The sequence below is a fragment of the Nannobrachium achirus genome, assembly GCF_963921795.1.
Source record: "Nannobrachium achirus genome assembly, chromosome: 5".
Taxonomy (NCBI): Eukaryota; Metazoa; Chordata; class Actinopteri; order Myctophiformes; family Myctophidae; genus Nannobrachium; species Nannobrachium achirus.
Window position 1 is genome coordinate 1,724,627 of NC_137814.1, and position 24,952 is coordinate 1,749,578.

At 42.7% G+C, this 24,952-nt stretch overlaps 1 protein-coding gene across 1 annotated transcript in view; it reads left to right on the forward strand.

The window, feature by feature from the left end:
- Positions 1-20,874, forward strand: part of LOC308286164 (NACHT, LRR and PYD domains-containing protein 3-like) — a gene marked incomplete at both ends in the record, with an annotated part of 28,373 nt that extends 7,499 nt beyond the window's left edge. The window contains 7 exons of the mRNA XM_080727120.1: positions 849-2,673; positions 4,212-4,385; positions 5,016-5,210; positions 5,294-5,446; positions 5,943-5,997; positions 8,183-8,742; positions 20,802-20,874. Of these exons, the coding sequence (XP_080583246.1) occupies positions 849-2,673; positions 4,212-4,385; positions 5,016-5,210; positions 5,294-5,446; positions 5,943-5,997; positions 8,183-8,742; positions 20,802-20,874 (3,035 nt within the window). The remainder of the gene's footprint in view (positions 1-848; positions 2,674-4,211; positions 4,386-5,015; positions 5,211-5,293; positions 5,447-5,942; positions 5,998-8,182; positions 8,743-20,801) is intronic.
- Between the last annotated feature and the right edge of the window lie 4,078 nt (positions 20,875-24,952).

The following is a 24,952-nucleotide window of genomic DNA, read 5'->3' on the forward strand; positions in this document are numbered from 1 at the left end:
CCAAACAGGAAGTGCCCCTCACCAAACAGGAAGTGACCCTTGATCTCGTGAACCGTTTGTCATACAGACACGCGGGTTGCGTCAAATGAAATAACGCTAATGCTAACACCAACCGCTACACAAGGTTGCACAGACTTAGCGAGCTGCAGGCACACTTAAAATTTCTTAGAAATTTTCTCTTCTAGTTGTATCAATGTCCAAATACTGATGCTAAACATATAGACAAAAAATGATATAGACATTGTGCCCATATATGGTGTTCCATGTGAGCCCACACTGTTTCGTAGGAACAGTATTTCTAGTTATTATTGTAATTATATATAATAATATATTAGGGCTGGGATGCGATTCAAAAAAGTAATCGAATTAATTACAGGTTTTGTAATTAATTAATCGCAATTAATCGCATTTTAATCGCATATTAATATTTGACCCGAGAAGCATTTTCTTTCAAGTAAAACACATTTTGTTGTACAAGTGAATCAACAAGTGAGTTTTTTAAAATCTAAATTTTTCGCATCCACTGGGCCAAGCAAAGCGCTCTGATCGGCTACTTCTCCCTTTGCGTTTGTTGTCTCTTCTTGGTTGGTGCATCGCTATGATCAGTATGCCCGAAACTGAAGGTTCTGTGGTGCAAAATCTATTTTTTTAGTCACGTTAATTTTCTGTAATTAATTAATCGCAATGAATCAGTTAAAGTCCAGGCCCTAATATATATATATATATATATATATATATATATATATATATATATGGTATTTAATACATAGTTGTAATGCTGTTGAAATTTGAATGTAAAGTTATGAATCAGGGTGAAAGTTTAAAATGTCTTCATTGTCTTCTCATAGCAGGTGTCAGTCCGCAGGAGGATTTAAAGGTTTATAAGGTCGGTTTGAACCGTTTTGATCGTGTGACATACGTCACTGAAGTGCCCTCCCTCAGCAGCATCTACACAGAGCTCTACCTCTCAGCGGGAGAGAGTGAAGGGGTTAATACCCAACATGAGGTCTGGCAGCTTGAGACACTCTCCAAGAAGAAGACCCTCCATGACCAACCAATCAAATGCTGTGACATATTTAAACCCCTCCTCCTTGGCAGAGATAAACCCAACAGAAGAGTTCTGACCAAGGGCATCGCTGGCATTGGAAAAACCTTCTCTGTGCGTAAGTTCACTCTGGACTGGGCAAGGGGTTTGGAAAATCAAGATGTCATTCTCCTGGTTCCCTTCTCATTCCGGGAGCTGAACCTGGTCAGAGATGAGCAGCACAGTCTTCTCTCACTGATCCATCGTTTCCACCCAGAATTAAAGAAGGTCACAGCAGAGCAGCTCGCTGTCTGGAAGGTTGGCTTCATCTTTGATGGTCTGGATGAAAGCAGGTTTTCACTGCACTTTGACAGCAATGCCATTGTTTCTGATGTCACAGTGACATCATCAGTGGGCTTGCTGTTGACAAACCTCATCAAGGGGAATCTGCTCCCTAACGCCCTCCTCTGGATAACCACCAGACCTGCAGCAGCCAATCAGATCCCTCCTGCATATGTTGACCTGGTGACAGAAGTACGAGGGTTCACCGACCCCCAGAAGGAGGAGTTCTTCAGGAAGAGATTCAGTGATGAGAAGCTGGCCAACCAAATCATCTCACACGTGAAGTCATCAAAGAGCCTTCACATCATGTGTCACATCCCAGTCTTCTGTTGGATCACCGCTACCGTTCTGGAGGACATGTTGAAGACAGACGAGACAGAAGAGCTGCCCAAGACCCTGACTAAGATGTACGGCCACTTCCTGTGGGTCCAGACCAAGAGGAAGAATCTGAAGTATGACAAGACCAAGAAAACAAAACCAAACAAGAGCCAGAGAAAGAAGCAACAGCAGAGAGAAAATCAACAGCAGCTCATGGAAGCTGACAAGGAGTTACTTCTGAAGCTGGGCAGGCTGGCGTTTGAACATCTGGAGAAAAGTAGCATGATGTTCTACCAAGAAGACCTGGAAGAGTGTGGTCTTGATGTGAAAGACGCCTCGCTGTACTCTGGAGTGTGCACAGAGATCTTCAAAGAAGAGACACTTCAATCTGAGAGAAAGGTCTACAGCTTTGTTCATCTGAGCATCCAGGAGTTTCTGGCTGCAGTCTACCTGTTCCACTGTTACACACAGAAGAACACAGAGGTACTGAAGACATTCCTGGGAGATGATGTCAGTTCCTTGGCTGACTTCCTGAAGAGAGCCTTTAAAGAATCCCTGAAGAGTAAAAATGGTCACCTGGACCTCTTTGTCCGCTTCCTCCATGGCCTCTCACTGGAGTCCAACCAGAGTCTGTTAGTAGGCCTTGTGGCTCAGACAGGGAATAACAGACAAGATGAGATCCAGAGAGCCATCAACAACCTGAAGGAGATAAAACGTGAGGATCCAAATCTCTCTCCTGACAGATATATCAACATCTTCCACTGTTTGATGGAGATGAACGACCACTCACTGCATCAGGAGATCCAACAGTACCTGGAGTCAGGGGACAGATCAAAGACAAGACTGTCTGAGAGCCAGTGTTCAGCTCTGGCCTTCATGCTGCTGACGTCAGAGGAGGTTCTGGATGAGTTGGACCTGGACAAATACAAGACATCGCCTAAGGGTAAATCCAGGCTGGTCCCAGCTGTGAGGAACACCAGAAAGGCTCGGTTAGTAGTAGTCATGAGAATAGAAAACCAGTTTGAAGAGAATCAATCTACCATCACATTTAAAACTACAAGTGATTCTCAAATATCCAATGTAAAATATCCAATAATATTCAGGTCTCAGATAGTGACAGGTGATATTGTATGAATGTGTAAATAAAGACTAATCCTGTTAAAGCCAGGTAAAACAGGGTGTAAAATACACACCAACAGGGAACAAGGAACCTGGTACCACACAGAACAGGAGAACTCGAGAACTCTGTACTATTCACCATGACAACGGACCATCCCATTAGTGGAGGGGTGTACAGAGGATGGCCTTATAAACTATTCATTCAGTTTAGTTTTTCTTCCAAGAAGTGGCTTTGTCCAGAGAACACATAGAATAGAAATTCACCGCTTCACTTCGAACCGAGGTTTTATTTTTATTTTATTTTAAAGTCAATAATAGTACAGTTATAACCATCTGAGGAGGAGACACAATGAAGTCCAGATTTATTTCCATTGTGGTTCTTTTGATGACAGTCGTGTATAATATATAAACAATACTATTGATAACAGTGCATATACATTTATCACATCAACAATACTCTTAGTAAAATTAAATTAAATTAAAACATATTTCCTGGATTATACTGTAGGGTTGCTCCAATGTACGTAAAATAAACATTTTCCACCAGACATTTAAATGTGAAGAGACACACATTAACATCTCACTCTAGTATAAAAGCTAGGAGTGTTCCTGACCTGAGTAAAATGAAATACGTTTTTCTCTTGTTAGGGTTTGGGTTAATAGTGATAATTATATGTTGTTTGTATGACATTTCTTTATGGTGTTTGAAGTATAAAATAAAAAAGATGAAATGAATTAAACGGAGGCCGACAGCAAAACTATATAAAATGTGTTGTGAGCTTGTAAATTAGCTATTTTTGGCCTGCAGCAAATCGGGCATTATGATGCCATCACGGCCCACCAAAATACAAATTCTGTAGACTATAGACGGGTTTCTTGTTTACAAACATTGAGACTAAATGCACGGCTGACTGTATCATGTAATCAATTTCGTCCAATCCCCAAACCTGTTGTTTTGGGGAGCGCTGGTTTCATTGGCTAATTTTGGTACGGACCCTGCGCACGCATCTAGTTTTATCAGTGTAACGTGGACCAGAAACCCGCCTATAGTCTGTAGATTTGTTGTGATATTAAGTCAACTAAAACATTTTAGATGACTTATATGACTTATTCAAAAGACTATGATTAAAATCACAATTTGCTCTGCTGTCAAAATTAAAACTGCTTGGTCATTACCTAGGTTTACAGATTTCTATGAGGAATTACTAAATTAGTTCATAGAACAAGTTCATAGCATGTTAAAACTGTAGTATACAGATTATTCACTTTTATATGTTCTGGTTCCCTGTTCTTATATGACCTGTTAATATCTGGACAACTAGATTTACATTCTCATAGTTAATCCCCTTAATTAATTTGATCTAATATGTTATGATAATCTCTGATTTGACATAATCTACATTTACAGAATTGTTGGCAGTGACCTCAGAAAGCCAGAGTTTGAAATTGTGGCTTCAGCTCTCAGCTCTAATCCTTCACATCTGAGAGAATTGGACGTCAGTTATAACAACATGCAGGATTCATTCATGGAGATCATCTCTGCTGGATTAAAGAGTCCACATTGTGAACTGGAGATACTGAGGTCAGATTAAATAACCAGCATTTTATTATTTAATGTTTGATGATAATTAAAATAGTGTGATTAAAGCTGAAGTGATGGTGGACCTGACTAGAATCATGAAACGGTCCAAGTTTCATCACAGTGATGTACAGTAACTACAACATGTGATCCATCATGGCTGCTAGGGAATTATCACGTCCACTTAAACAATCACTGACTGTCAAACTGGTGTAAACTCAGTCTGGAAGGTTTGCTGGTTCCCCAGCCCACCAGCAGTCAAAGTCATTTTAATCACTCTTCTGTCTTGTGTTTCGTTTAGTCAATAAGGTTGATATCATGGTAACCCACTCTGACTAGAAATAAATATAAGGTACAGTTATTAGAGCCGTGCTGAGATCTAAAACTTGAAACTTGTGACACACCTGATAATTAATCAGGTCTGTCTGTCTGTCTGTCTGTCTGTCTGTCTGTCTGTCTGTCTGTCTGTCTGTCTGTCTGTCTGTCTGTCTATCATGTTTTTAACTTGCTTCTGCCTGTTTCCTGTCAGTTAGCTGCCTGTTGGAAGTTTACGATTAAGATGATGTACTTTCACATTATTCCTGCCTGCCTTCTCTTTCCATCTCTTTGGTCTCTACTCTAAAACTCATCCAGATCTATAATCTATCATTTCAGACTTGCTGGCTGTAACATCACACAGACAGGATTCAACATCCTGGTCTCAGCTCTCAGCTCCAATCTTTCCCATTTGAGAGAATTGGACATCAGTTTCAACTGCCTGCAAGAATCACAAGTGGAGCAACTCTCTGCTCTACTGAAGAGTGAAGAGTGTAGACTGCAGATCCTGAGGTAAATAAATAATGTGTTTTCTCTCTGTGTGGATCTCTACTTGAACATCAACAGCACTTTGTTAAATATGGATTTCTCTGCAGGTTGTCAGGTTGTGGGCTCACAGAGGAAGGCTGTTCTTCTCTGGCTTCAGCTCTGACCTTCAACCCCTCCCATCTGAAACAGCTGGACTTGAACTTCAGCCACTTAGGAGGCTCTGGTCTGAAGAAACTCTCTGCTGCACTGGAGACTCTGAAGTGAGTAGACTTGGACTGTGTCCATGTTGGTTAGTGCAGTGTTTGCTTACAATGATGAACTGGAGACTCTGAATTTACTCTATATACCTAAGCCATTTGAAAATAGCTGATCTACAAGCTCACAACGTGTTGCAACTTGACGCGCTGTGAGCTTGTAGATCTGCTATTTTCAACACTTTACTTTTAATACTTCAAGTACATTTTGATACAAATACTTTTGTACTTTTACTCAAGTACATTTTGAATTCCAGACTTTTACTTTTAACAGAGTGTTTCTACAATGTAGTATTGATACTTTTACTTAATTAAAATATCTGAGTATTTTTCCATCAATGTCAAAAAGAAACCAGCTATGTCCAACATATTAAAGAAAAGAAATGAGGGGAAAAAGTGAAGTTAGTAGGTCCGGCCCTGACCGTCTTGCGAGGTGCCCCGATTATCTGCTAGTGTGTGTTCACCTTTAGATATTGATTAATTATTGTTCTATTTCCTACAGTGTGAATCATGGAGGAGAACACTGGATTAAACCTCAACTCCTTACAAGATGTGAGTATCTGTCTGTCTGTCTGTCTGTCTGTCTGTCTGTCTGTCTGTCTGTCTGTCTGTCTGTCTGTCTGTCTGTCTGTCACAGGTTCCCCTAAGGGAGATAAAGTTGAGGGGAGGGAAGGGAGAAGAGTCTGGGACGCGTGGAGCGTCGTCCAGGGTGTTTTAGGGAAGGGAGAAGAGTCAGGGACGCGTGGAGCGTCGTCCAGGGTGTTTTAGGGAAGGGAGAAGAGTCTGGGACGCGTTATTTGAAATGACACCCGAGCTCCAGGCGGAGCCGCTCGATTGTCCACGACACTGCAAGCGGCGCGAAGGCCAGCGGACGGCGGAGCGCCGCGCGAGTTACAAAGCCGTGGTGAATGCAATCGTTATATACATATAACGATTGCATTCACCACGGCTTCGTAACTCACATTTATGCCCAGGCCGTAAGGCCTGGGCAAGCCCACGATAAACGCCCTGTCCAAGCGACTACAATGGAACGCTCCCTAGCTCCGCTTCAGCCAATCAAAAGCTTCGGTGGGCGGGGTTTCCCTGGAGCTCGGGTGTCATTTCCAATAACGCGCCTGGGACGCGTGGAGCGTCGTCCAGGGTGTTTTAGGGAAGGGATAAAATAGCTGATCTACAAGCTCACAATGTGTTGTGGGCTTTAAGATCTGCTATTTTAGAATTATTATTCCAGAATAGGGTCACTAGGGTTCAAGTGGTTAACTAAAGCTGCAATCTGGATCTGATTCTTAATTAATAAAACACTATCTTAATGATTTTAGTGTGTATTTTAAACACTTAAACCCACGTCACTGACTGGAGTTCCTCAGGGCTCTGTTTCCCTCTACACCAAATATCAGATCTACAAGCTCTCAACCACAAATGGTTCCTCAAAGAACCTTCTTTGAACCATTTAAACCCTGCATCCCAATGTTGGACATGTGTTTATACATGAACATTCTCCGGAAATAGCAGATCTACAAGCTCACAACGTATTGCGTTGCAACACTCTTGTAGATCAGCTATTTTGAACAAAGAGATTTGGAGTGTGGAGAGAAAAACTGAACAGACCGAGTATAGAGCCTGGGGTAGAACTTGGTTCCAGGGACCCCCAGGGAGCCCTTGGGGAGTTCCAGGGGGTCCCCAGCAAAATGTGATAGTCAGGGGCGCTGGAACTCCCAAATCCCAAGGGGAGCTGAGCTTGGAGGAGTTCATGCGTGCGGCCCAAGGCCGCACGCCGAAAATTCACTTTTTTATCCGGTTTTGGGTTATTGTTATTACGGTTTCAGGTGCTTATTCCCCGCACAACGGTGTAACAAGGAGCTGTATAGTTACTAGTTATTTTAGCACACAGTGCAACACACAGCATGCACGCACAGCACACACACACAATCACTCACGCACACACTACAAAATTGGGTATTATTTTTGTAACAGTTTTCTATTGTTTTTTATTCCCCATATACAACAGTGTTAGTTTGCAACAATGAGCCTACAGACAGTTTCTAGTTCTCAAATAAATAGACTTTGGTGTGCCATCAAAGCGGGATTTATTTTAAAACAAATTTTAAATTCGACTTCCCTTCTGACCGAAGGTGGCAAGGTGACAATGTGATTAGATGACCATGTGATAATCAAACACCTTTTTTCAACATATGTTATTCCCCAAAGTCAAATACATTATTGTTTTAATATAGCTCTGTGTGTGTGTGTGTGTGTGTGTGTGTGTGTGTGTGTGTGTGTGTGTGTGTGTGTGTGTGTGTGTGTGTGTGTGTATAGGCCAATATCAAAAAATTTAAAAGAAAATATATATATATAATTTTTTTTCTCAAAAAAAGAAAAAAAGAAAAAAGAAATCTCCTCCCCACCACCAGGGGAGCTGCAGCTCCCTCAGCACCCCACTTCCAGCGCCCTTGGTGATAGTACAGCATCACTCTCATTTTAACCTCTTTATCAATATTGTACATGTTGTCTATTTAAAAATAGCAGATCTACAAGCTTACAGTGCATCACTTAGTGCTGCAAGCTTGTATATCTGCTATTTTTGAAAAATATTGAAAATATTTGGAGTGTGTGTGTGAGTGTGAGTGTGAGTGTGTGTGTGTGCGTGTGTGTGTGTGTGTGTGTGTGTGTGTGTGTGTGTGTGTGTGTGTGTGTGTGTTTAATGTTTACTTTGTTTTCTCATCAGATTCCCATCGTCTCACTCTGGACACAAACACAGCACACAGAGTCCTCTCTCTGTCTGACAACAACAGGAAGGCTACGCGGGTGGAACAGGATCAATCATATCCTGATCATCCTGACAGGTTTGATTGGCGGGTCCAGGTTCTGTGTACAGAGGGTCTGACTGGACGCTCTTACTGGGAGGTAGAGTGGAGTGGAGAGGTTATGATAGCAGTGACCTATAGAGGAATCAACAGGAAAGGGCAGGGTAGGGACTGTATGCTTGGAGGGAATGAGCAGTCCTGGTGTCTGGTCTGTAGAGATGTTCACCATGGAGACGCTTACGGTGTCACACACAATAGTAGATTCACTGTCCTTCCTCTCCGTCCCTCCGACTCCAACAGAGCAGCAGTGGATGAGGACAGAGAGGACAGAGACAGTGAGGACAGTGAGGACAGGGTCAACAGAGCAGCAGTGTATGTGGACTGTCCTGCTGGGACTCTGTCCTTCTACACAGTGTCCTCAGACACACTGACACACCTGTACACCTTCCAGAACACATTCACAGAACCTCTCTATGCTGGCTTTGGGTTTTACTCTGAGTATGCCTCTGTGTGTCTGTGTGAGGACAGACAGACAGACAGACAGACAGACAGACAGACAGACAGACAGACAGACAGACAGACAGACAGACAGACAGGGTCTGAGGACAGACAGACAGACAGACAGACAGACAGACAGACAGACAGACAGACAGACAGACAGACAGACAGACAGACAGACAGACAGACAGACAGACAGACAGGGTGTGAGGACAGACAGACAGAAGGACAGACAGACAGAAGACAGGCCAGTGTATCATAATGTAATAATTAGGAATTAGGAACAGGTGTGGTGGGGGTTGGGGGGGGGGGGGGGGGGGTTGGTTTGGTTTGGGGGGGCTCTGTGTGTCTAATTTAAACATGAATATTGTACAGATTTATAGATACCGTGGTTCTCAAAGTGGGGTCAGCAACATTCATGTACAACAAATTCAGTGCAGCCACAATTGCTGTCATAATTATACATTGACCATTTGAAAATAGCCGATCTACAAGCTCACACTGCATTGTGATTTGGCGCGTTGTGAGCTAGTACATTTAAGCATCAATATTGTACAGATGATTGATCATGGACTTGGTTGAAAAACATTGTCAAATATTTGATTTCTTGTGAAATGTAATTTCACGTTCATGTTATTTCTTATGAAATGTAATTTCACGTTTATTTTATATCTTATACAAATTAATTTCTCATTCATTGTATATCTTATAAAATGTCATTTCATATGTATTTTGAGCTTCACAGAAATGAAACCAATGCATTTTGTATTTACGTTGTGACTTCAATGTCACATCAATTAATGCAATGATGTTATTGAAACAAAATAAAACATTTTGATGAAAAGTAAAATTGTGTTTTCTTAACTCATTGCTTCACAGGACTACAGTATCTGCTAGCAGTGATGTAAAGTAACTAAGTACATTTACTCAATTACTAATGTAATTAAGTACAATTCTGATGTATTTTTACTAGGGCTGGGACTCAATTAAAGAACATAATCTAATCAATTAAAGAAAATAATCTAATTAATCAGAGGCTTTGTAATGAATTAATTGAAATTAATCACATGTTCAATCGCATATGAATATTTTACCTGAGAAGCATTTTTTTTTTCAAGTAAAACAATTTTTTTTGTACGAGTGAATCAACGAGTGAGTTTTTTAAATCTAAATTTCTCATCCACTGGGCCAAGCAAATCGCTCTGGTCGGCTACTTCTCCCTTTGCGTTTGTTGTCTCTTCTTGGTTGGTGCATTGCTATGATCGGTATGCCCCAAACTGAAGGTTCTGTGGTGCAAAAACTAAGTAGCATTAAAATGCGTTAATTGTTTTAATCACGTAAATTTTCTGTAATTAATTAATCGCAATTAATCAGCTAAAGTCCCATCCCTAATTTTTACTCTACTGGAGCATTTTCATATTTCAGTACATTTACTTTTACTCCACTAACAGTATTTGACAACTTTAGTTACTTTGTAGATTTAGATTATCATTATAAAACATTCACTGCAGAGGGCAGTCTGTGTTGCTCGTTGGCACATTGTTATGCATCAAGGAAGGCGGTTATGTTTCTGCACTGTGACATACGGTAGGCCTAGATCTATTCTAAGATGTTTCTGCACTGTGACATACGGAAGGCCTACATCTATTCTAAGATGTTTCTGCACTGTGACATACGGAAGGCCTACATCTATTCTAAGATGTTTCTGCACTGTGACATACGGTAGGCCTACATCTATTCTAAGATGTTTCTGCACTGTGACATACGGTAGGCCTACATCTATTCTAAGATGTTTCTGCACTGTGACATACGGTAGGCCTACATCTATTCTAAGATGTTTCTGCACTGTGACATACGGTAGGCCTACATCTATTCTAAGATGTTTCTGCACTGTGACATACGGTAGGCCTACATCTATTCTAAGATGTTTCTGCACTGTGACATACGGTAGGCCTACATCTATTCTAAGATGTTTCTGCACTGTGACATACGGTAGGCCTAGATCTATTCTAAGATGTTTCTGCACTGTGACATACGGTAGGCCTACATCTATTCTAAGATGTTTCTGCACTGTGACATACGGTAGGCCTAGATCTATTCTAAGATGTTTCTGCACTGTGACATACGGTAGGCCTAGATCTATTCTAAGATGTTTCTGCACTGTGACATACGGTAGGCCTAGATCTATTCTAAGATGTTTCTGCACTGTGACATACGGTAGGCCTACATCTATTCTAAGATGTTTCTGCACTGTGACATACGGTAGGCCTAGATCTATTCTAAGATGTTTCTGCACTGTGACATACGGTAGGCCTACATCTATTCTAAGATGTTTCTGCACTGTGACATACGGTAGGCCTACATCTATTCTAAGATGTTTCTGCACTGTGACATACGGTAGGCCTAGATCTATTCTAAGATGTTTCTGCACTGTGACATACGGTAGGCCTAGATCTATTCTAAGATGTTTCTGCACTGTGACATACGGTAGGCCTAGATCTATTCTAAGATGTTTCTGCACTGTGACATACGGTAGGCCTAGATCTATTCTAAGATGTTTCTGCACTGTGACATACGGTAGGCCTACATCTATTCTAAGATGTTTCTGCACTGTGACATACGGTAGGCCTACATCTATTCTAAGATGTTTCTGCACTGTGACATACGGTAGGCCTACATCTATTCTAAGATGTTTCTGCACTGTGACATACGGTAGGCCTACATCTATTCTAAGATGTTTCTGCACTGTGACATACGGTAGGCCTAGATCTATTCTAAGATGTTTCTGCACTGTGACATACGGTAGGCCTAGATCTATTCTAAGATGTTTCTGCACTGTGACATACGGTAGGCCTACATCTATTCTAAGATGTTTCTGCACTGTGACATACGGTAGGCCTAGATCTATTCTAAGATGTTTCTGCACTGTGACATACGGTAGGCCTAGATCAATTCTAAGATGTTTCTGCACTGTGACATACGGTAGGCCTAGATCAATTCTAAGATGTTTCTGCACTGTGACATACGGTAGGCCTAGATCAATTCTAAGATGTTTCTGCACTGTGACATACGGTAGGCCTAGATCAATTCTAAGATGTTTCTGCACTGTGACATACGGTAGGCCTAGATCAATTCTAAGATGTTTCTGCACTGTGACATACGGTAGGCCTACATCTATTCTAAGATGTTTCTGCACTGTGACATACGGTAGGCCTACATCTATTCTAAGATGTTTCTGCACTGTGACATACGGTAGGCCTACATCTATTCTAAGATGTTTCTGCACTGTGACATACGGTAGGCCTACATCTATTCTAAGATGTTTCTGCACTGTGACATACGGTAGGCCTACATCTATTCTAAGATGTTTCTGCACTGTGACATACGGTAGGCCTACATCTATTCTAAGATGTTTCTGCACTGTGACATACGGTAGGCCTAGATCTATTCTAAGATGTTTCTGCACTGTGACATACGGTAGGCCTAGATCTATTCTAAGATGTTTCTGCACTGTGACATACGGTAGGCCTAGATCAATTCTAAGATGTTTCTGCACTGTGACATACGGTAGGCCTAGATCTATTCTAAGATGTTTCTGCACTGTGACATACGGTAGGCCTACATCTATTCTAAGATGTTTCTGCACTGTGACATACGGTAGGCCTACATCTATTCTAAGATGTTTCTGCACTGTGACATACGGTAGGCCTACATCTATTCTAAGATGTTTCTGCACTGTGACATACGGTAGGCCTACATCTATTCTAAGATGTTTCTGCACTGTGACATACGGTAGGCCTAGATCTATTCTAAGATGTTTCTGCACTGTGACATACGGTAGGCCTAGATCTATTCTAAGATGTTTCTGCACTGTGACATACGGTAGGCCTAGATCTATTCTAAGATGTTTCTGCACTGTGACATACGGTAGGCCTAGATCTATTCTAAGATGTTTCTGCACTGTGACATACGGTAGGCCTAGATCTATTCTAAGATGTTTCTGCACTGTGACATACGGTAGGCCTAGATCTATTCTAAGATGTTTCTGCACTGTGACATACGGTAGGCCTAGATCTATTCTAAGATGGCATCATTTACATGTTAAACCTAGTAGCTAGTTTCGCGGTCGTGTCCGCGTCTTTTGGCCGTTTTTCAAAAATGGTCACTTTAACAAGGTATTATAATTATATTCTCCACACTTTTATTCTCCCCATCTTGACAGAATGGTATATTCCCAGGTTCCACAGGTCAGCAGCTGCACAGGTGCAATGCATTGTTGTTAATTGTGGCACGTTTACTAACATGCCAGGTTTAGCTGCACTTGAACAACCGTTCCAGGCTGCCATATCCAGCCCAAGAAACCGTAGAAACGGGGGAAAAAAATAAATGTACTTCTTAAAATAAATGTATCATGCCTGTTGCTAAGGTATGGCAACATGACTGGTGGTGCAAGACTTTGATTGATTGATTGATTGATTGAAGACTTTATTAGAAGTTTGCATAGGAAAAGGTACAGTTTCATGACGGTACAGTTCACTGGTACAAGGTCTACTAAAAGGAGATCCTAGAAAAGACTAAGCTTATTTCTACAGGAAACCATTTAAGTATCTCATATAACATTGAATGACAGACGAATAGAACACAGTACTATGCAGTAGATATGTAAAGAAAAAAAAAGAGTCTAAACAAACAGTAAGTATATACAAAGAAGGGGCAGGGGAGGGTAGGGTTGGGCTGGGGTTAGTTTTTTTTACCAGTTGCGAACGGCTGCTGCCTGTAAGTGGTTTTTCAGGGCAATTTTAAAGGATGCTAGTGATCCACACTCCTTTATGGCCTTCGGTAAGGATTTCCACATTTTGGTGGTATAGCAGAAAAAAGAGTTTGACCCTTTGTTGGTTTTGACTCTGGGTTGAAAGTGATCTGTGGCGCTGCCTCTGGTGTTGTAATTATGGACATCCTTAAAGGAGCTATAGTCAACTTCTTCATTGTAGGGCCGACACTTTGTTTACATCCTAGTCTATCCACGATTTTCCTACGCCCCATAGTGCATTGCGCAGACGTTTGCACCGATCTTCCGCCGCCGATTTACAAGCTCACAACGGGTTGCATCTGCGACGCGACGTGAGCTTGTATGTCTGCTGTTAAACCCGGAAGTTTGGTCCTGATAGTCTCCAGTAAACCCCCGGGGAAAATTGTGGATAGACTAGAATGTAAACAAAGTGTCAGCCTGACAATGGCCAAAATGATTATTTTATCATTATTTTACGCTTTTTGTGGTCATTTGTGAATAGAAACACATATATGAAGCTTATTTTTTTATAAAATATTTTCGAAACATTATTTTTATTTTAGCATCCGTTTTTCAAGAAAAATATATTTAGCTCCTTTAATGTTTATAAAGTATTTTGACAGGTACTTGGGTATCATAGTGGACACCAGTCATGTTCCCAGTCATGTTGCCATACCTTAGCTTTTTCTGAACTGACGCCACTGAAGGAAGGAAGGTTGGTTGGTAAGATCTTGGTCTGAGCTGAGCTGCTTTACATCAGTCTCCACTAGGTGGCAGCACAGTGTCTCTTATGACTGGCTGTAGCAGCACACACACACACACACACACACACACACACACACACACACACACACACACACACACACGCACGCACGCACGCACGCACACACACACACACACACACACACACACACACACACACACACACACACACACACACACACACACACACACACACACTCCAGTGGTTCTCAAAGTGGGGTCAGGGGACCCCCAGGGGTCCTTGAGGGGCTTCCAGAGGGTCCTCAGTAAAATGGGGAACCAATTGATCCAATTTGACCATATTTTATACTCCAGATATTACAGAGAATAGCAACAGGAGAGCTTGGAGATCGGCTAATTTTGAAGAAAAATAATAATTATAAACATGTGCTCACAAAACAAAGCTTGTGGAGTGGCTATTAAAAACAAAATATGAAAATTAAATCATTGAAATAAAAACTGGGATAGACTGCAAATACATAGCCGCAACTTGCAACTCTAGAATATTTTATAACCCATTTAGACAGGGAACGTGCCACACTGCGAGCTTGTAGATCTGCAATTTCTTTGAAAAATCGTTAACATTTTTGAGCAAGTCTTTGGATATTTTGGACCCCATTCTATAAATGCCTTCTAAATCCTTATGAGTTTTATGAAAAAAAAAGCATGTTTCTGTGTCAAACCTTTTCATGTTCCTCTCAAAATACTATGTATCAGGGACCCCCCCCCCCCCCCAGAAGCAAATATTTGTGATAAGTTTGGAATTAAACCTTTAAAGTTATACCATGTAACTTTTTTTATAAAACAAATCTTAATATTGTCCTAACTGTTAAATCGCTAAAGTTTTAGAACACCCACTCTGTTATTTTCAGCTTCTAAAGCCTTCTCTTTATATGTTTTCTATGATCCTTGCCGGGGTCCGGATTTCGCGGAAAAATGACGTCATCTGCATCGTCCGTATACGTTGTGTATACGTTGGCCAATCACATTGCAGATCATACACACATAATACACTACCGGCCAATTACAGTGCATCTTGCGTCTCTTCAGGAAATAGCTTGCTTCAACAGCTTTGTTTACGCTGGTCTAGAAGTCTAGCATGTAACTCCCCAACCGCTGCTCGTAGAGGGACACGAGAGACCTCTATGGATGCGTCTTGGCGAGGCAAGGCGGACGCGGTGGTCTGAAGGCCCGGTCCGCTGCGAAAAAACGGCCGAAAAAAGCAGACGCGACCGCGGTTTGCTATACTGCTACAGACCACTAGTTGAGCAACTTACACAGTATAGCTTTAAATTACAAACATTATTTGAAAAGGAAAAGACGCGAGGCCAGATATCAGGAGGTTAAAAAGTGTTCCTTCCGAGGTTTATTAAGAAGTTCTGAGGCCCCGCAGCCAGCCAGCAGTAGGATACACGTGAGAAACTCACCTCAGGACAAAAGAGATTCACATCAAGATAGCAGGTCCTGTCAGACCTATCTATCTAAACACCCCCACATCATAAATACCTTAACTCAGTTGCTACAAACCAAGGCTTTTGGACTTCATGTTAGGTTTACGTTAACATGTAGTTGCTTACATATAAATCATCAACTTGATCAACATGCACATGATTAAAAGAGAAACACAGTATAAAAATACTTTTATCAATTTGAGTTACAAATGTTCAGTTTAAAGAAGATATATTGAAAGATTTGCAAAAATGTCATGATTTTTTTCCCTTCCAAAAATAGCACATCTACAAGCTCACAGCACGGCACTGTGAGCTTGTAGATCTGCTATTGTTCAATAGCTAAAGCATAACATAATGAATATGTTGAATATACAGTAGTTGCACCAACCACCACCAACCATTGACTGTCCAAACATCCACACATAAAAGTCCTTTGTTATGAGCTACTTTCTGTAAATACATTTTGTGCCGGTGATTATTTTTCAACGTGTTGGAGTTTAGAAGCGCTTGTTTTCAATAACGCAACCTCAGGGCTCTGTACTAGTATAGAGCTTGTTGTGAGCTTGTAGATCTGCTATTTTCTGTCAACTTTAGGCCCAGACAAGAGGACACTGTTACTACGACACTGTGTCCTGATACGACCCCTCCATAGTCCATAGCCTTAACACACACACACACACGCACACGCACACGCACACGCACGCACGCACACACACACACACACACACACACACACACACACACACACACACACACACACACACACACACACACACACACACACACACACAGCCTTCAGCCCTGCACGTTGCGTCACAACCAAACATTACATCATATTCGGTTGCCATGACAACAACAGGGTGAATACAGGTTCAGGGTTCAGCACTGTCTGCCTGTAGTAATGTGGTTCTAAACCCTAAAATAACCATATTTTAACTGTAGTGATACCCTGTGTTTTTGAAGCGGTGGAAACCGCTTCCAATGAATGGCTTTGTGTGTATCACGCCCATATATGGTCATTTCAGTCCAGAATGAACAGGTTTTTTCAAAAACAGAATGTCCGTTACCTCCAATGAATCTGTGTACCACGCCCATATATGGTCATTTCAGTCCAGAATGAACAGGGTTTTTCAAAAACACAATGTCCGTTACCTTATGTCCATATATGGTCACTCCAGGCCAGAATGAACAGGTTTTTCCTGTCCCGTACGTGTAAAATATCAGTCCAGAATGAATAGGCTTTTTCAAATATGCAATAGGTCTCACTTATTGCATAGGTCTCACCTATTGCATTGGATTGGTGAAGCTTCACATGACAATTCAACCCTATAGGTAATAGCATGGTTTATACTAAATAATTATTAACTTTGCTATAGTCAGCATGGAGAGGAACATGTACAATTTGATCGTCTCATCAAATGACTTGGTTTCATGTGCTATTGGAGGTTTTATCTGTCCACCGCTTCACTTCGAACCGAGGTTCGTCTTGTTTTTTTAACTGGGGACCCCCAAATAATCATATCTTAACTGGGGACCCCCAAAATAATCATATTTTAACTGGGGACCCCCAAAATAACCATATTAATATTTTAACAGGGGACCCCCCAAAATAATCATATTTTAACTGCCCCTAATGGCATTGTAATACTAAACAATAGAATCCAATGGTGATGTTTAGGTGGTAAGGGGAGCTAAAATAAAATGATTTAAACCTTTTTTTGGACAAAATACAAACATTGTAATATTACAACAGTGGGTCCTAGAGGGTTAAATCCTCACTTTAGAAATGTGCAGATACCCTCTATACACTTAAACTTTATGTTGGTTTGTTTGGGGAAATCTGGCTCTTTCCAACGACCGTCATTTGGACAAAGGAGCGTCGGGAGGGTTAGCGACTCACCCCACAGAGGTTAGGGTTAGGGTTAGAGTTGGGAGGGTTAGCGACTCACCCCACAGAGGTTAGGGTTAGGGTTAGAGTTGGGAGGGTTAGTGACTCACCCCACAGAGGTTAGGGTTAGGGTTAGAGTTGGGAGGGTTAGTGACTCACCCCACAGAGGTTAGGGTTAGGGTAAGGGTTAGAGTTGGGAGGGTTAGTGACTCACCCCACAGAGGTTAGGGTTAGGGTTAGGGTTAGAGTTGGGAGGGTTAGTGACTCACCCCACAGAGGTTAGGTTTAGGGTAAGGTTTGGGTGTCGAACAGATGACACGTAGTAACAGCGAAACGCTCCCTGTTTGTTTACTGTTGAGTGAGAAAACAGTGTTGCACATTAAGTTAATCATCTGGGGACCCCCCCCCCCCCCCCCCCCCCCAAACTAATATGGGGGTCCCGACCCACAGGTTGAGAACCACTGCACTGACCAATGAGACAGACCTGAGTGCTGGAAGAACGGCACCATGTGGACACTTCCATGAGCCGGTAATGGGTTAAAGTTCACAGGAAGGACAGGGAATGCTGCTCTGGGCAGACTGATTCCACTCTTAACCAGCCTGATGTGTGACCTTTACCATTTGGGGGGCCTAACCCAGGGACGTGCAGAGAATGTTAGAGAGGCAGGGGCTGACATGTCTAAAAGGGCCTTTTGGTGGAAATATCGAAAATAGCAGACCTCCAAGCTCACAACGTGTTACCTGCATACCAATTCAATTCAATTCAAAGGAGCTTTATTGGCATGAGAAAACATACGTTCACATTGCCAAAGCAAGTGTCACAAATACAATAAAAACAGTTGAAAATGGGGAACATATTTACAGTTGGAGGGGGTACAGCATTTCGTAAACAGTCGCATTGTGACATTTTATATATATATATATATATATATATATATATATATATGTATATATACAGGGTACAAATAGCAGCATTATATTCCTCAAAATGCATTTAAAGGTATCAGCTCTGTTTCATACTGTATGTGCAGTAGGTCTAGATAGCATACCATGAACTAAGCATAATCAAGCATAATCTAACTAAGCCATGTTTTCAGTTGCAGTCAGACTGCAGCCACACATTGCGAGGAGTGAAGAGGGGTCAAATTAGGAGACATAAAACATCCAAAAGAAGAAGAATACATTTTTTGACATGAACCTGACATCAATATATATATATATATATATATATATATATATATATATATATTTCTAATGTATTTATGTCATATTTGTATCAGCATGTTTTTGTGTGATTTCAAATCACAAACGCAGAGTGCAATTATCACGAAATCGCGCACGCACGTTCCCACTAGGACGAGGAAGAAATGCCACATCAAATTTCGGAAATCAGCCTCATGGTGGCGCTATTACCAGGACGCCTGGCCTGGTGGAGACCTGTGCTCGGAAGAGCACTGCTTCTAGTTAATTATTGATCTGCTGCTGTAACCATGTGTGCGTGCCTACCTGCGTGTGTTTAGGAAGGCTATGGAGGGGTCGTATCAGGACACAGTGTCCTCTTGTCTGGGTCTAATGTTAACAGAAAATATCAGATCTACAAGCTCACAACAAGCTCTATACTAGTATAGAGCCCTGAGGGACCCCTTTTCAACTAACTATGGTGTTGTAGGTTTAAGTCAGAGGTCTTCAAGATCTTTCAGGTCAATGACCCTTGATGTACAAGTACTGTACTGTACTGTACTGTACTGTACTGTACAGTACTGTACTGTACTGTACTGTACTGTACTGTACTGTACCCCCCCCTGGACATGATGCTAGTATGTCACAGGGACCCCAATCCAACCCTTGATGCTGAGTGCCAAGCAGACTGGCTCCCATTTTTCATAATCTTTGGCAGTGGTTCTCAACCTGTGGGTCAGGACCCCCAGGGGGGTCCCCAAATGATTCTGGGGGGTCCCCAGATTATTAACTTAATGTGCAACATTGTTTTCTCACCCAACAGTAAATAAACCAACATAAAGTTTAAAGCTATACTGTGTAAGATGCCCAACTAGTGGTCATTAGCCCTATAGCAAACCGCGGTCGCGGTCGCGTCTTTCGGCCGTTTTTCGTACCTTCAGACCCCCGCGTCTGCCTCCACCTCGCTGAGATCTATCTTTAGAGGGGTCCCTTGTTCCTGTGCGTTCAGTAATTCCAGAGATACGGACTCCTTCACCCTGCCTGGTAGGCGAAATTACCTAGAGAAGGGATGGTACAAACGGGTGACAACAAATATGGCAGCCATAGCGACCCCACTTCAAGATGCGCTGTGATTGGCCGGCAGTTGTATAACCCTCGCTGTGATTGGCCGGTAGTGTGATGACGCAATTTTGGCGCGAGATCCGGTCCCCGGCAAGGATCACAGTTTACATATATAGAGAAGGCTTTACAGGCTGAAATTCACGGCGCGGATCTTCTAAAACTTTTGTGATTTAATAGTTAGGAGAATTTTAAGATTTGTTTTATAAAAAAAGTTACATAGTACAACTTTAAGTGTATAGAGGGTATCTGCACATTTCTAAAGTGACAATTTAAGGACTTTTTGATACCACTAAAATGACTAATTAAACATTGGCCTAATTGTCAAATAGTGAAGGCAGACATTGTGAAAATAGCAGATCTACAAGCTCACAACGCATCACGTTGCGAGGCATTGTGAGCATGTAGATCTGCTATTTTCACAATAAAACCGTGTAATGCCTCGAGTCTTAGTGCTCATCATGGTGGGGGGGGGGGGGGGGACGGGGGGGGGGGGTCCCCAGTTAAAATATGATTATTTTGGGGTCGCGGCCTGAAAAGGTTGAGAACCACGAATTTTTGGTACGGCCCGGGCGGGGATCGAACCCCGACCTCCCAGTCTCAGGGCAGAATTTAGACCTAGTTTTTACTTTACTTGAGTATTTCCAGTTTTCAGTGCTAGCGTAGCGTAGCGGCTTTGTGCAAATTTTAGACCTGACCCCCCCCCCCCCCCCCCCCCCCCCGGCGGTCGTGCCACACAGCCGTGTACAACCTCCTCGCTCTGCTGCTCAGCCTCAGGTTGGTGGGAGGAACCAGTCACCCTCTGCATCTAGCTGTATCTCCCAGGGGGAGCTACACTAGAACGCTGCTCTTAATCCTTCTCACCGGGCAGACGTGCACCCATCGACCACGACACAGCGGTGGGCATGGAGCTGTCTGCTATGCCCCCATGGACCCAGTGCTAGTGGTGGGCATGCTATGCCCACCCCCTTGTTTCCCCTATCCTGTACATAGGGTTTTTTTATAACTGCGATATTATTATATGTTTTCTTTGCTTGCTTTTTATTATGTTCATGAATTAAATTCTGAAGGCTTCCAACGTAAAAAATACAGTAAAAAGTCTTATTTGAGATGTTCCTTTTAGGCAGGGTTTTTAACTGTACTTGTACTGTACTACATTTTTGTCTAATAAAATAATCAATCAATCAATCAATAAATGTCCCCCATGGACCCAGTGCCAGCCCAGAGCTTCACCAGGCACTTCAGGGGCTCCCGAGACAAAACAACCCTTCACCATGGGAAGCAAGACATTTGTTCACCCCCCTTTGACCGCCTCCTACAGGGAAGCCCGGATCCGGGTCACGGCACCAATGTAACAGAGGTGATCCGAACCTCCCAACCCAGGCTTCGAACCGGCCGGGGCCTCCCATGTGAAAGTCCAATATCTTAGCCATCACTCCAAAGGGATATCCCTATGGAACGAGGTACTGTAGATACTAGACTTTTGAGGCCTCAAGGCTGGGGCTGCGACTCTCTCTGCCACACCAAGGACAAGGCAGCGTCCTGAAGCAGAGTGAAACATTGCATAAAACATGAAAAAGAAGAAGACATTAGAATAACATTAGGATCACATGAGGACATAAAGCCTAGCAAATCATCTGTCAGGAGGAAACCTCATATGTCCACAACTGGTACTTTTCAGGACTCTGTTTAAAAGAAACAGCAGAAGTAGCAGATCTACAAGTTCAAAAAGATGTTGATTCGCTCCACGCTTTGAGCTTGTAGATCTGCTACTTGTGATGCTGTTGTGTGACTCTGTACAATGATCAAGTAAATGACATTAATATGAAAAACACAAACAGTTAACATATGGAGATAAGAGGTTTCTGCCAGACAGCATGGATATCCTTTAAATCACTTCTGAAAACGTCTATGTTCAGAAAAAGGTTCTTTTAAATCACCTGTCCATGTTAGGCCTACAAAACCTCCCTTTCTCTCATATAGACTAATCTCCCTGCTTTCATGGTGAATTCTGTGACGTTTTATGTTGATATTTTATTAAATTTTTGTCTTGTCATGTTGTATCAGCATGTTTTTGTGTGATTTGATCAAAGTGTTATTTGGTGTTCTTGTTCAAAGTTAACCATTAGTTATTGATCCGTTGTTTGGGAAGGCTATGGAGGGGTCGTATCAGGACACAGTGTCCTCTTGTCTGGGCCTAATGTTAACAGAAAATAGCAGATCTGCAAGCTCACAACAAGCTCTATTCTAGTATAGAGCCCTGAGGGACCCCTTTTCAACTAACTATGGTGTTGTAGGTTTAAGTCAGAGGTCTTCAAGATCTTTCAGGTCAATGACCCTTGATGTACAAGTACTGCACTCACTGGGCACTTGATGCTGAGTGCCAAGCAGGAGGCACTGGCTCCCATTTTTCATAATCTTTGGTACGACCCGGCCGGGGATCGAACCCCGACCTCCCAGTCTCAGGGCAGAATTTAGACGTGTTTTTACTTTACTTGAGTATTTCCAGTTTTCAGCGCTAGTGTAGCGGGCCCTGGCCCCCCTCCCCTCTTTCACGTGGCACGACCGGGGGTCGGTCGCGCCACACAGCGGTGTAGAACCGCGTGCGGCTCCACGACACACCTCCCCACTCTGCTGCTCAGCTGCTGCTGCTCTGGTTCAGGTTGGTGGGAGGAACCAGTCACCCTCTGCATCTAGCTGTATCTCCCAGGGGGAGCTACACTAGAACGCAGCTCTTAATCCTTCTCACCGGGCAGAAGTGCACCCATCGACCGCGACACAGCGGTGGGCATGGGGCAGTCTGCTATGCCCCCCATGGACCCAGTGCTAGTGGTGGGTATGTGGCTGTCTGCTATGCCCTCATTCAGCCCCACTTTGACTACGCTTGCACCTCCTGGTATTCCAACATCAAAAAGCCACTAAAGACTAAGCTCCAAACCTCCCAAAACAAACTGATTCGGCTACTTCTCGACCTGGGGTCATGACCCACGTTTCTCCCACACATTTAATTACAGGTAAGTTGGCTCAGCGTTAAAGACAGGGTTAAACAACTAAAAATGGGATTGACTTTCAAATTAGTCTACGCAAATCTGCCCTCCATCCCCTCAGTACCAGCATATCTGACCAAACATCTCCAAAAAGTTAGCCACACCCACAGCCACAACACCAGAGGGAGCGCACACAATGATCTGATAACACAAACCCATAACACAAATATGGGTAAATTCTCCTTCTACAACACTGCCACCCAGGTGTGGAATTCCTTGCCAACCTCCCTTAAAACATGTAGCTCGCTGGCATCCTTCAAAACTGCCCTGAAAACTCACCTTTCAGGAGGCCAGCGAAGGAGGTAGTTATCACTTCTCCCATAGACAGGTGAAAACTCACCTTTCAAGAGGCCAGAGAAGGAGGTAGTTATCACTTCTCCCATAGACAGGTGAAAACTCACCTTTCAGGAGGCCAGAGAAGGAGGTGGTTATCACTTCTCCCATAGACAGGTGAAAACTCACCTTTCAGGAGGCCAGAGAAGGAGGTGGTTATCACTTCTCCCATAGACAGGTGAAAACTCACCTTTCAGGAGGCCAGAGAAGGAGGTGGTTATCACTTCTCCCATAGACAGGTGAAAACTCACCTTTCAGGAGGCCAGAGAAGGAGGTGGTTATCACTTCTCCCATAGACAGGTGAAAACTCACCTTTCAGGAGACCAGAGAATGAGGTAGTTATCACTTCTCCCATAGACAGGTGAAAACTCACCTTTCAGGAGGCCAGAGAAGGAGGTAGTTATCACTTCTCCCATAGACAGGCAAGAAGTGAGCACCCCTTTGACCTCCTCCTACAGGGAGGCCCGGATCCGGGTCACGGCACCAATGTAACGGAGGAGATCCGAACCCGGGCTTCGAACCGGGGCCTACCATGTGAAAGTCCAATATCTTAACCACCTCTCCAAAGGGATATCCCTATGGAACGAGGTACTGTAGATACTAGACTTTGAGGCCTCAAGGCTGGGGCTGCGACTCTCTCTGCCACACCAAGGACAAGGCAGCGTCCTGAAGCAGAGTGAAACATTGCATAAAACATGAAAAAGAAGAAGACATTAGAATAACATTAGGATCACATGAGGACATAACGCCTAGCAAATCATCTGTCAGGAGGAAACCTCATATGTCCACAACTGGTACTTTTCAGGATTCTATTTAAAAGAAACAGCAGAAGTAGCAGATCTACAAGTTCAAAAACACATTGAGTCACTCCACCCTTTGAGCTTGTAGATCTGCTACTTTTGATGCTGTTGTGTGACTCTGTACAATGATCAAGTAAATGACATTAATATGAAAAACACAAACAGTTAACATATGGAGATAAGAGGTTTCTACCAGACAGCATGGATATCCTTTAAATCACTTCTGAAAATGTCTATGTTCAGAAAAAGCTTCTTTTAAATCACCTGTCCATGTTAGGCCTACAAAACCTCCCTTTCTCTTAGATAGACTATAATCTCCCTGCTTTCATGGTGAACGTTTTATGTTGATATTATATGTTTGCTCTTCTAATGTCTAATATTTATATCAGCATGTTTTTGTGTGATTTGATCAAAATAAGATTCGTTTTTTTCTTATTCAAAGTCAATCATTAATTATTGATCTGCTGCTGTAACCATGTGTGCGTGCCTACCTGCGTGTGTTTAGGAAGGCTATGGAGGGGTCGTATCAGGACACAGTGTCCTCTTGTCTGGGCCTAATGTTAGAAAATAGCAGATCTACAAGCTCACAACAGGCTCTGTACTAGAATAGAGCCCTAAGGGACCCCTTTTCAACTAACTATGGTGTAGGTCAGAGGTCTTCAAGATCTTTGAAGCTACATGACATGATGCTAGTATGTCACAGGGACCCCCCAATCCAACCCTTGATGCTGAGTGCCAAGCAGGAGGCACTGGCTCCCATTTTTCATAATCTTTGGTACGACCCGGCCGGGGATCGAACCCCGACCTCCCAGTCTCAGGGCAGAATTTAGACGTGTTTTTGA